General features: G+C 43.9%; 1 protein-coding gene across 1 annotated transcript in view; it reads right to left on the bottom strand.

Annotated features, from left to right (window-relative positions):
• The window catches only part of FGF18 (fibroblast growth factor 18), a 108,067-nt gene that overhangs the window by 55,541 nt on the left and 39,477 nt on the right, over positions 1-13,049 (bottom strand). The window contains exon 3 of the mRNA XM_074962125.1: positions 4,889-5,069. Within this exon, the coding sequence (XP_074818226.1) occupies positions 4,889-5,069 (181 nt within the window). The remainder of the gene's footprint in view (positions 1-4,888; positions 5,070-13,049) is intronic.

The following is a 13,049-nucleotide window of genomic DNA, read 5'->3' as shown; positions in this document are numbered from 1 at the left end:
TGTCAGACTGCCAAGCCCAAAGAACTGCTACATCAGCTCGTTAATTTCAGAGAGCACAGGCTGACTGAAACCTAAGAAAGAATTCAATAATTACAGGAGGCTATTTTACCATACTACTACTTTCCACACCCTTCCCCCCACCCCCCCACCCCCCGGTGCTTGTACACCGGCACCAACTGGAAGCTCAAGCTAGTACTGAATGCAGTGATCACAGCTGAGTGGTCCATCACACAGGGGATATAGCACCGATACTCAGAGTTGCTCTGGCTCCCCATAAGTTTCCAGATTTAACCTTTAGGGTTCGAGACCTGACTACCGGAGAGACTGACTCTCTCCCTGGGTCATAATGCCATAGATGATGTGAGTGGAGACACTGGAGATGATCCTCCTTGATAAGCGAGGGAGCTACTGACACAGGGTATTCTCCTTGTCTCTGGAATTTGCTTCCCGACAGGATCTGCCAGGGCTCAGACTTGTTAATATTCTGTGAACAATGTATAGCCCACCTTTTCTCACAGGCATCTAGGGCTTGATCCAAAACCCAAGGAGGTCAGCGAGAGTCTTTCAATGGACTTTAACGGGCTTGGGATCAGGTCCTCAGAGACGCTGGAAGTCTAAAGGTGAAGGGCTTGGAAACTGAAAGACAGTTTAGGATGAGGGGGCTCCTCACTTCTGGTGCTCTCCCCAATTATAGAGGAGATTACTGCACTAGCCCAAAACACTATTGTAAACTGGAGTGTTGGGGTTATTCCTGTGGAATATTTTGACAAGGGTCACACTAGTACAATACAGGCATGACTGTGCTTTAGAGAAAAATACCCTCTAATAACAAATTATAATAAAATAGTAATAATAAACCTACGTATAGCACCTTCCATCCTTAAGAATCCTAAAGCAATTTACTCACTATGGGTAAAATTAATCCCAGGTCAGAGGGTCAGCACAAGGTCTCACTTAAGCCTCTATTTTTATGTCTTAAGTGGTGCAAGGCCGTGATCCGGCCAGAAGTCACCCACCACTGAAATACTGCCATCTCTGGGGAGGAACGCACCAGCCAAGGGGACAACTGGTGGTAAGCATGCCACACAACAGTGAAGGGTGGGGAAATCACTTCTCCTGGATTAACTTTAAACACACACACACACCCCATCCGGTACAACCTTAGACTGTGACAAATATACTTTAAAACAAAATCACACAGCTGTGAAGTACAAATGAACCAAAGTGCCTTCACCCATTCTAGAGAGCTCCATCCAGCCAAGTGAACCGGACACAAAGATAGTGAACAAACAGTATAGAATGTCTTCTGCCTTTTGTGAAATGAAAATAAATGAAAGGCTCTAGTGTTTCAGGTCACTGATCTCTATCTCGCCTATCTGTACCATTTATCTGAGCTAGAATATAAAGGTTCCAAGTCCTTCTTCCCTCCCCTCCTTCCAGCCCATTTCATTTTCTGAATGAAACGAACCACTTAGACACCTGGTAAAGTAGTAATAAGTTGTAACAAGAATATTGTTTTTTCTGGGCCAGAGCAAACTACATCAGAATAGATTAAAGGATCCAAAATGAATGTGTAATCTGTAAACAGATTGTCAGTCGTTTCATTAATTTATGGTAGGTTAAGAGAAGAGACAGTATTTTTGCATATATATATCGTCTTTTATCTGAGGATAACAGAGCACTTTAGGAACAGCCTCACCCCCCTCCCCCACCACCACCACCAGTGAGATAGGTAAGTATATTTAGATTAATTAGGGTTTCTGAAAGCAGTAGGCATCGTTATTAGATTTAATTTAGTCTGATAATTGACTTATCTGTTCAAATGGATTTTCATACGTTTGAGAAGGGATAATAAAATCCATCCAACTAAAAGGATTAAACAGACTCAATTAATTCTATTAACAGACTTAATTTTCTGTTTAATAAATCAGACACATGGGGCCAGATCCTGGCCTCAGAGCTAAGGCCGCTTTGCACAAACCCAAAATTGAATCCCCAGATTATTACATTAGCTATTTTATGGACCTCAGAACTTGTATTTGTCCTCACAAAGAGCATATGCACACCCATATCAGGTAGTTGGGCTGCCATACTTCCTCCATTTAGATCTTGGTTTCTTCCTACAGCAGCTGTCTAATACACATTACGGTTTGTTATTTTACTGATCTGAAGCTGCATGAAATTGTGCTGTAGTTATCACCAAGTCTATGAGCTCTGAAACCACCACAGCACTGCCCGGGACCTCATTTTGACTCCATTTCTGTGCATCCTCTTTAGCCAAGAGGCAAGGAAAATTTGCACAAGACAGTACGACCTACAATAAATCAGCCAACTCTCCCTTTCCTGAAAACCCAAATAACGGCGCCCCCCCCCCCCCCGCCCTCCGCCGGAACCATTGTAATGCATTATTTGGATGCTGGATATTCAGAAAGAAAGGTCATCTCTTCACTTGAAGACTAAGTCCTAAACTGCCCTCCCTTCTAAAGAGTGACACAGCAGCTGTGGAGTTCGAGTGTTATCTGGAAGAGGCAGATGAAAGGGTTCAAACTCCCAGGTTAGGGAAGACTACCCCCACCTACCCACCAGCCTGCATCCTCTCTGAAGTGATATTTCAGTGTTTGGAGGCACCTGTGGAAAACACACCATATTATACAGTGTTCCAGATATAATTCCCACACACTTCCTTCCCTTTCTCTAGACTTGTGCCTGCAGCAGCAGCCTTTGGAGCTGACTCTATTTCATATGCTCGGGCACCTTTTCCTTTGTTGCAACTTCTCAGACAGGTTCCCACTCTCCCTACAACACTGTGACTCTCTTTTACATCCATTGACAATGTTATTGCCTCTCTCTATGTTGACCAATGCATGAGATGGAAGAGAGTTTCACCCTATGAAAGGCAGCATAGTCCAAGACAGGCAGTGTGCCCTAGAGGAACGAGCATGGGATTGGGAATCTGGGATTCCCAGAATCTAATCCTGATTCTGACTCAGTGGGTCCGATTCAGAGATGATGAAAATTATACTCCAGAGAAGGAAGAAGAGAGGATGTGGAGCAGGAGAAAGGGTCAACCAATGGGTGTGAGACAAAAGTGTTCTCCAGACTCTGTGTTAGAGATACACCTAACCAACAACTTTCAGATCTGGTTCCAAAATTCAAGAGTGTTCAGATCCAGGGTCCTGCGTTAGGTCTATCCATGGTCCTGATCAGAGGCGACGCCTTAACAAAGCCTCTGTTGGCGTTTATGGAAAATAATTAATTCTATGCCATCGCCTTGGTAGTCAGCTTTGGCTGTTGCACAGATGGTTCTCCACACCCCTGACTCTGACATCTCTCCACTCCATTATCACAGCTACTGGTAGGGGCCACATCCTCCATCTAAGACCCCACTCACTGCCACATGGATTATCATGCTTTAAGTGTCCCTGCACCATGTGTGATGGTGAGCAGGTTTTCACAACCCTTATAGCCGGTCTAGAGGTGGGAGGGGTTTGGAGCTGGTCAGGGAGGCTTGTTATTAGGATGATGAAAGAGGGTTTTAGCAACTGGAATAGATGGGTCGGGGGGGGAGCAGTCATTACTGGGGGTGGGTCACAACAAGGGTGGTAGGGAGTTTTTCAGCAACTGGGAGTGGACTGGGCTTCCAAGGTGGGTGGGCTGCAGCAAGTCATTAAGGGAGAAGCACCTCAGTGCATGACAGAAGGGGACCACAAAAAAGACAGGGCTCCATGCTGCCATTCACTTGGTGCAGGTCCAGGATTGGCCCTCCTGGCCACTGCCCAGTTCCCTATGGGACCTCAGCATCCTCCTCTTCTGGAATTTATTCCCCATCCTAAGGCCTGGGAGGAGTATTTATGATGACTGTGCAGGCACAAAAGGGACAGAAACATGACAAAAGCAGTCTAATGGCCTAAAATCAGCAACCAATGGTCTTCTCCACCCCATATTACTTAGAAATGTTGGAAAAACAAAGGGCAACCGACCCGCCTGGACTTTCTTAGCTATGTAAAGGGCATGCTGTAGAACAAACTAGGGCTTGGGCAATACCAGAGGGGTCATTTTCACACAGATCAGCTATTTCTGAACTATTTCTGCAGTGGCACAATTAGCACACAGGCCTTATCCTTCCCCGCTTTATATGCTCCTTGCACACTGGCAGAGGCCGTCCCTGTGTGGCACACCTCTATGCCAGGCATGTACTGCACGTTAATGTTTGCAGTTCCCTGAGAGAGAATTATTTTCAAAAAGTTTCCCCTTCACTCTACATTCCAAAGCTCGTATGTAGATCATACACAGTCAGAAGCAATATATGCTCATGAATTTCTGCAGTGACATATCAACCAATGGGCCAAACCATAGGGCAACAGTCAATGAGGTACAACATGCAGTGTTCAGAAGAGAGAAAGAAATGGGATTACACAGATGAAGTTTCATAAAACTCTTCCATTTTCCTTTTGATAGGATGCAGTTGTGTGTTTTGCTAGACTGAGTGGTGCACTCACAGGAAACTAGAATGATGGGCTCTTTGATTCCCTGGATCTCATCCTGCAAGATGCTTAAATTTCTCGACTCCAGTTTATTTGAGTGGGAGCTGGGAGCAGCACTCAATACTTTACTGTATCCAATTCTAAATTCCTGCTAGTGAGGGGTCTGCATCAAGATGATTGGAAGCATCTTTGCCAAAGACATCTCAAAGGGTTTCAGGAACAAACAGCTTTTCTAATTCAATTTCACAGCTTCCTTTTTCTGATGCACGCCTTGCATAAGCTAAGATACAGGTAGCCCATTCTAGTGCAAGGCTGTGACCCATCTTCCCACTTGTTCTCACCCAAACACATTCATTTCAAACCTTTGTACTGAACCCTGGATAGGTCACAGTTAATATTCTTACCATATTTGTCTCCATCTTCCCCCTTGGCACTGATCCTCCTGCCTAGAACTTGGATGTGTTTCCCACTCGTCCTGCTGTACAGCTGGTAGAGTCTAAGCTGCTTCCTGCTCACATCGTCCCTTGCTCGTGTCTGATTCTCCACGTGTATCCGAAAATCCACATTCTCCTCGGCAACGAACATCTGATGAAAAGAGAGAGACAATAAACCATGAAATAGATACAACATCTTGCCTACGAAGACAACAAATCAAGCCTGCCAAAGAGCGCATCACACAGAAATAGTCTACTGTGGCTTGACTTCATTGGTGGTCATGTGAATAAAGCCTGCAGGATCAGGTGCTCCAAGTAAAGTTCTACCTAGGTGCTGACAAAGAAACTGGACTTCTTTCTTCTCATGTATCATTCTCAGTAATAAAAGCTCCTGCAGTCTCAATTCTGTCCTGATTTAAACCTGCACAATGCCACGGTCTTCAAATGACGTGGGTAGGCTCCACCACTGCCAAAGGGCTTACACAAGCGTTAGTGATTGGATCTGTAATTGGAACAGAATAAACAATTCTGATAATGCACAAGGAAGAATCCCAGTTCCAGCTCCAATAGCTGTGCTTGTTCTGCAGTGCCAAATTCATTAAAAAGGAAGAAAAATCCCTATTTTTGTCACTATAGTCAATAGATCTGGCTCTACATACACACGGAGAAAAATCTGTTGAGTTAGAAAAATCTGCTTTTCAGAGTAGCACTTTAAACAGTTCTGCCAATTTAAAGGTAAAGTGGAGTCAGTTGATTGCATAAGGTCTATTCCTGTGCATCTGCCTAAGCTTCGCAGATCAACTGGCTATCTGAGAACAAGGCCACTTGGACCAGAGGGCAAGAGCAGGCTTTCCAGAATGAGCTCTTATCAGCAAGATTCCTCTGCTTAGCCATTTTCCACCATTTTTATGGCCTTTGGCTCTTTGAGTAGAACTAACCTTAGTTAACTGCAGCTTTAAAGAATTAACAGCTCCTTTTGGCAGCAGACACCTTTCTGGAGATCTAGCATTCAGCATTAGCTTACATTTTCCCATATTTGCCAAAGCATAGACCAATTTCTGCCTCCAGTTAGAGACATCCCAACTCAGTATAAATCAGATGACTAGTCAACCAAGAACTTTCTTGAGAAGGCCTTTCTGAATGGGTTTCAGAGAGGAAGTATCATCAAGGTCCCTTTAACACTTCAGCCCCAGACATTAATTACCTGCATTTATTCAAGTTTCAAATACCTGAGAAGTAGCTGGCAAAAAATAGGAATCAATCTGGTATCTAAATCTAATGATACCCAGAGGAGCCTTTTTTACCTTTTGTTTGAGTCTACATGAGACATAGACTATATTTCGATGGCAGATTACCCTCAAATGAGAATAAATTAAGAGAGTCTGGCATATTATCATCCACCAAGCAAAAGAAGCATAGAACTCTTGAGCCACTAAAAAACCCTACTTTACATTGATGCCTTTTAGTTTGGCCAAGGCAAACATGGTTCAAAGTTTATTGGCTAAATTCTCTGGTGTCAGTGGGATCTAATGAACTAAACTGTGGACCGCCTGCATGTGGGGTGAAATTTACAGCAAAAGAGGACACAAGTGGGAATTTAGTGATGGTCAGGCATTGTGCTGTCCCTCTACAATGGGGTGATTTTCAGCCAAAGGAGAAATGCTACTTCTGTGCCTAACAGATTTGGGCCATAAAAATCTGGTTCTTCTAGCTTGGAAACAGTAGAATTCATGTATAAATCAAAGAGAAAAGGAGCAAGTATGTACCAGAGGGATGCCACTCACAAAGGAAAAGGGTTAGGTAAGCCCCAATTCTGTCCCATTCCCATTCAAGGTGACAAACTCAATGAAGTTTCAACTAACAATATTCAATTATTATTCAACTAACAATAGCAATAATTCCCACTCTCAGAAAACGGAACAGCGAGAAGCAACATCCTGCAGATTAAAAAGCAACATCAGGCTCATCCACATGCTATACAGTACACAAGGTTAAAGGATCTTCCCACCCTGAACTAATCAAGTCGTGCTCATCATACTCACCAAAATCATAAGGGCTATGTGTGAGAGTAAAATGAGCAAGATTAGGCCTGCACTGTCAATAGCCCATTTCCCTTTCTTCTTATTCTTCCCCACCCCACTCACCCAAATGAAATTTCTAATAAAGGAAATTAAACTACCAAAAGAGAGATGTTCAAATAATGTTGACACTCTGCCTCACACCACAAAAGCAAGGGACTTTGCAGTAAAGACTTTGGCTCCATAATATTAAGATTTAAAAGAGATTTTACAATCAAGATTGCATTGTTGCATTGCTTTCACCACATGTTAATGAGTTGCAGATTTTTCTAGAAAAAATAAAAAGGTGGGATTTGCGGGGGAGGCTTTCATTCACAAAGGCCACAAATTTGCCAAGCCAAATTTGGACTGTACCATCACACAAAAATACCTATTACGTTGGCATAGCTTCACTCCCACTTTACCCTGGCTAAGTTTGATTTCTACATCAGTAGTGTGTTTCCCTATTCACTAGCCCACAAACTCACATGGCGAAAAACCATAACTGCTTCCCAGTCTCCTTGAACAATGTGTACAGCTCACTGGGAGCATTATAGGCCCTGATCCTGCAGAGACTTGTACATATGAGTTATTTTATGCACTGTGGGTAGTCGTATTGATAGTCCTATAATCAATGGGATTAGTCACTGAGTTTAAAAGTAAATACATGCATAAATCTTTGAAGGATTAGAGCCTCTGTTGTTATCCCCTTACAGCAGAGTTCTTCTCTCAAATTTAGAAGAGGAAGCTGGGAGATGTTTCTAATAAATACAAAATACCAGATGAATTAAACCCAGATTTAAGGTCATCGATATGCCTAATAATGACAATACTTGGGCACTGTCCCTGTAGTCTAAACTGCAGGGGCAGACCCTTGTGCGTGTATGGAGTCATATTGGTTGTAATAAGAGTCTGCATGGGTGTAAGGATCAGTCTGCATATAGTAGATTTCAAGATTGGGGCCTTAAATTAATATTTCCATACTACTCTTCAGCTAATTAACCCTCACAGCACTCCTGGAATGATGGGGAAACTGCCAGGGGCAACAAGTTATATTGTCCCCTGGTGCCCGTGCTCTAGCAAATTCAGGGCCCAGGGGCCCGCCTCCACCAATATTCGGGGCTGGGTCTCTCCCCTGGCCCCACCTGCCGCCCCCGCACACCTCCCCTGGCCCCGCCTGCTGCCCCTGTGTACCTGCCTGGGAGCATCCCTTCCTGCGCCCTGGGTAGTGGGCGTCTGTCCTGCTGCTCCACCCTGTGCTCCATCGCCGGCCACTGCCGGCTACAAAAGGGAGTGGTACCGGTGGCAGCCATCACTTGTGGAGGCGCACACATGATGGCATCCCTCCCCCACCCCCGGCACCCACCACAGGGAGGCAAGAGGGCTTCCTGGACCTGAGAGGGGCCCGTCCCCTAAGAGCACGTGCAGTGACAGTGCTGGGTGAGCGTGCTGCTGGCGGGGAGAGGGCTGCGGGGACTGTGGAGTCCTCTTCTCTGGCCCCAGCCCCTAGGCAGCCTGCCTGCACCCCAAATTCCTCATCCACAGCCCTACCCAACCCCAGAGTCTGCACCCCCAATCAGAGCCCTCATCCCTCCGCACCTCAACCCTCTGCCCCAGCCCTGAGCCCCCTTCTGCACTGTGAACCCCTCATCCCTTCCCCACCCCACAGCCCTCAACCCCCGTACCCAAACTCTCTGCCCTAGCTCTGAGCCCCTCCCACACCCAAAACCCCTGATCCCCAGCCCCAGCCAAAGCCCTCATCCTCCCACACCCCAAACCCCTGCCTCAGCCCTGAGCCTCCTCCCATACTCCAAACCCCTCGGCCCTACCCCATTCATTCTGTTATGTGCACCAATATGCAGGTGCGGGGGAGGGACCTGGACCCGTTCTGGGCACCACCATAAATTATACAAACCTGCCACCCCTGAAAATTGCAACAGAAAGAAGTTAAGTGGCTTGCTTCTGCCATAGCCTCCTTCAGCAGGGCTCCACCACATCTTAGTACTTGTCTTCATTTCAGGATTAATTTGAATCCCATCCACACATACAAATCCTTAATCTGAGAGGGCTGGTGATTTTATCTTGAGTTGGCCTGCCCGTCAGTGGGTATAGGCTACAGCGGGTTATAGTACAACTGTAACCCCCATTTGGGCTGAGCCTCTAGGGGGGTCCTGCTCTGTGGACTACCATTTCATGCATGCTTGGAGTCTGGGGTGGGGACAGAATGGACTAAATACTCCGTATGAGGCCAACAGGAAGGCTGCCTCAAGGGTGACATGGCTCAGCCTGATACAGACAGATAGTGTAAATTTCGTTTCAGTTTTGAGCCTGGGAACTGCAAGAGAAGCAGAACAGCTAAGGGAGTCTCTGATTAACTCCCATAAAGGGGATCTTTGAACTGCTGTGGGATCTAGTGCATGGGTCAGACAGTGCCAGCCCTGCAGAGACCAGCATCAAGAGTGGCAGTGATTCAACCTGGTGCCAGTTACTGAGAGCCAGCCGTGCCCTCCACGGGACTGCAGGCCAGAGAGCCAGGAGAGGATTCTGCCCCACCCAGAGACCAAGACACTGTAAGGGGACCCTTTTTGTGTAAGCTGGCCAATGCACTCATCTCTGGACTCAATCTCAGTGTGCCATCAGCCTGGCAAGGTGCCCGGGAAGGAGTTAGGGGCTGGGAAGCGCTGAGAGTGTTGGGAGGTGGGAAACATGTTGAGTTGTTGATGTTAAAGATTAGTTAACTTTAACCCTTTCCTTCCCCAGAGCCTATTTTCGTGGTCCCAGTAAAGTCCCCTGTTGTCATATTGTTATTTTTGGGTGCATCATTTCTTTGCTGGGGTTTGTAGTGATGTACTTCATTGTTTCTTGTGTAGGGGATTTATACTCCTTGCCAGCAGTGGTAGCACTATTCATTTTCCCAAGAGTCAGCACCTCTTGTGTCATGGTCACAGTGAAAAGGAGTCACCTTGGGTGGAGGTACCAGGTGTCACTGAAGAGAACCGATGAGAACCCAAGTCATGTGCGGAGAGAAGCCGCTCCCCATAAACACAACAAGCCCCAGGCAGGAGGCTTGAGCCACACCTCGGGAAGGGGCTACACAATTTACAGCATCTTACACACACACTCTGTGCAGCTGAAGTGTTGCTTCCCAGTGGGGCCATTCTCACATGAGCTAATTCAAGAGGAGTTGATTTGACTGTAGATAACTCGAGTTAAGTGCAGTGAAGACATACCTTTAAAACTGCTCTCCTGGGGAAGAAGCCCTGTCGGAGAGTAGGCAGAGATAGCCCTACCGATCATTCAGCAAAGCACTTAATCATTGAAATCACTGGGATTTAAGCATCTGCTTACAGATAAGCATGTGCCTAATTGCTTTATTGAAAAGGGATGCTTTGCTGAATCAAGGCCAGGGTGAATTAGCTGTGCCAGTTTGGGTTGAATCTGGCCCATTGCACTGATTATCAATATAATCAACAATCAATATGTCACATATTGTTCATTAATAAAATAAAACCTTTACTCATTGCTGAAAGCCTCTTTCAGAGCATCCCAGCAAAACAAAGTGTACTACCTCATCTAGCACATTTTATTGTGACAACAGGGTATATTTTTGTATGCCATACTAGAGATTCCATTTCATAAGTCTCCAGAAAAGTGAATCAGTAATATTTGCCTGCTGATGTATGATCAGTTGATCACCAAAGCTCAGTCCAGCGGGTCACCTAAAGACAAGTGTCTTTTTTCCAAAAAAAGTATTCTTATTGCAGTTACAAACAAACAGGAGAATGGAAACGTATCTCTGTGTTACCAGCTACTGTTGAAAACTTAAGCATCTTATTCTCCCTCTAACAGAAACTCAGAGCTTTCCTTTTTAATTAATATCTATTATTGCTGAACATCAAAACATCACATTCAAAATGGCCATTTCTCTTTTCTTCTCAACAACCACATTTCCACAGATGTTATTTGTTTTGGCAACCATAGGCACTGAGCCTGCTAACATGTAAAGGGCTTGATCCAAACCCCATGGTATCAGTGGGAGCCTTTCCCACTTTGGACTTTGGCTCAGACCCAAAGTTAAGTGAGCAGTCCTCTCAGTAGGACTGCTCACGTGCATAAAGGTAAGTTCACGTGTAAGTGTTTGAAGGATCAGGCCAAACTGCACTGTTGTCTGCAGTGACAAAAAATTCTAAACCCTTGTTTAATTTTGGCAAATCAGGACATTTTCCGAACATTGTAATAAAAGGAATGTGTGAGGAGATAGCCACTGAAATAACTCTTGCATCATTTTCTAGCACCAGACCAGAAACCTTTCAATTTGGGACAATCCCAGAAGACTGCAAGATGATTCTCTATGTCACAGGGAATATGTAGCCACAGTACATCCCCTCTAGCATTGTGTTGTGAATTTTGTATTTATTTCATTTTGCAAGATTGGTGTGCAAAACTGTCTAATAATAGTTTTCTACTAATATGCTCTCCATGAAGGCGAATTTCAGCCACTCACAGTAACTAGCAGTATATCCTTCCAACCAACTGTATTGTCAATAATTGTTTATATTCAATAAAATCTTAGTAACTAAAATGGACAGTATCAAGTTCAGATTTCGTATTTTATTGTTGCATTCTTTTTCTTTTTAAGCAGTCCCATACATATTTAACAGTCCTATTATTACTGAAAGATATAATGATATACAGCTACAAAGCCATTGTAAAAATACAACTAGCAGTATAAAAGTTTATGCATGAGATTAAATAATATCCCTGCAAGAAAACCAGTGAGCGTTTTAAATGAGTGATGTATCCCAAATGCTCCACCAGAAATGTGTGCATTTCTGAACATGGGAAATCTCTCTCTTCACCCATGAGTAGAGCTGCTTCTTTTGTTTTACCTGTCTAAAGACCCAGACTGTGGCCACTCAACCCAAACCTGATTTCAAGCAAACAATCATAGAAACTAGAGATGACATCTTATCCATCTCCAGACAATAAGGGATTGTACTCTACAGTATCTTCTCACATGCTTTGTGCAGTCCACTTTTTAAAAAAACAAAGGATTTTTATTTAAGTAGCTTTTAGAGTTAGTAATTAATTTTAAGAATACTTTTAAGGATTAGATCACATTCATATTAAATGAAAAAAATCTGTGTTAATGCAACATTAAGGTTTCACAGTTCAGAAAAATCAAGGAAATAGCCAAGAAGTGCAACAAAATCACCATTCTGATGGCAACACTGGGGCTCAGTCCTGCGCACACTTATGTCACAAGTCTGCAAACACCCCTGCACATGTTTAAGCATGTAAGTAATGCCACAGAAGTCCTTACTATGCCCAATCATGTACAAGATCTGGTCTTTAATCCACCACCCTGTATATTCTACAAATATAGAATTTTCTATTTTTAATTTTCTGCTTAATGCTATTGTTGGTGTCATGAAGTGTTAGGAGATATACGAGAACCCAAGATGGCCAAATTAACACTGTTGTTGGAAGCTGGACTTCGGAATTTTCTGACTTTTTGCTTCCTATCATACAGTTTAACAGAGTACCTGAACCTCATTAGATAACAGATCATATGCCTTTCCCAAATTTAAAATAAAAATACAAAATCCTTCTTACTAAGGCCTTATTGATTTCAAAAGATAAACAAATCAAGTGATCCAAAGTCCTTTCAAAACCCACTCTGATAAGCAGGAAATACTTATTACCTTTCATCCACTGAACCAACTGAATATTAATGATTTTCTCTGTGACCTTCTAAAGACATGAAAGTTAATAAGGTTAACAAGAGGATATCCAAGATAGCTCTTTCCCAGGTTTGTAAAGGTAGCTAATAATAGTTGCTTTGCTTCCATGGTTTTGGCAAAATTCCCCTATGTCAATTACAATTAGAAAAATTTGCAAGACCACCTCCAGAGTGGATATTTTAGGCATATGTTGAAACATAGTGCACCATTTATTTGCTGCTGTTTCCTCTTCTTTATTGCAAAGTCAGTTGCCAGCCAGGATGTTGTTAGGTTCAGGTTATACAACCTAGTTAGAAGTGGGACTGGATTGGATGTGTCTTGAGCTAACAA

The sequence above is a fragment of the Natator depressus genome, chromosome 8, assembly GCF_965152275.1.
Source record: "Natator depressus isolate rNatDep1 chromosome 8, rNatDep2.hap1, whole genome shotgun sequence".
NCBI lineage: Eukaryota > Metazoa > Chordata > Testudines > Cheloniidae > Natator > Natator depressus.
This window is presented reverse-complemented; position numbering and strand designations above follow the sequence as displayed.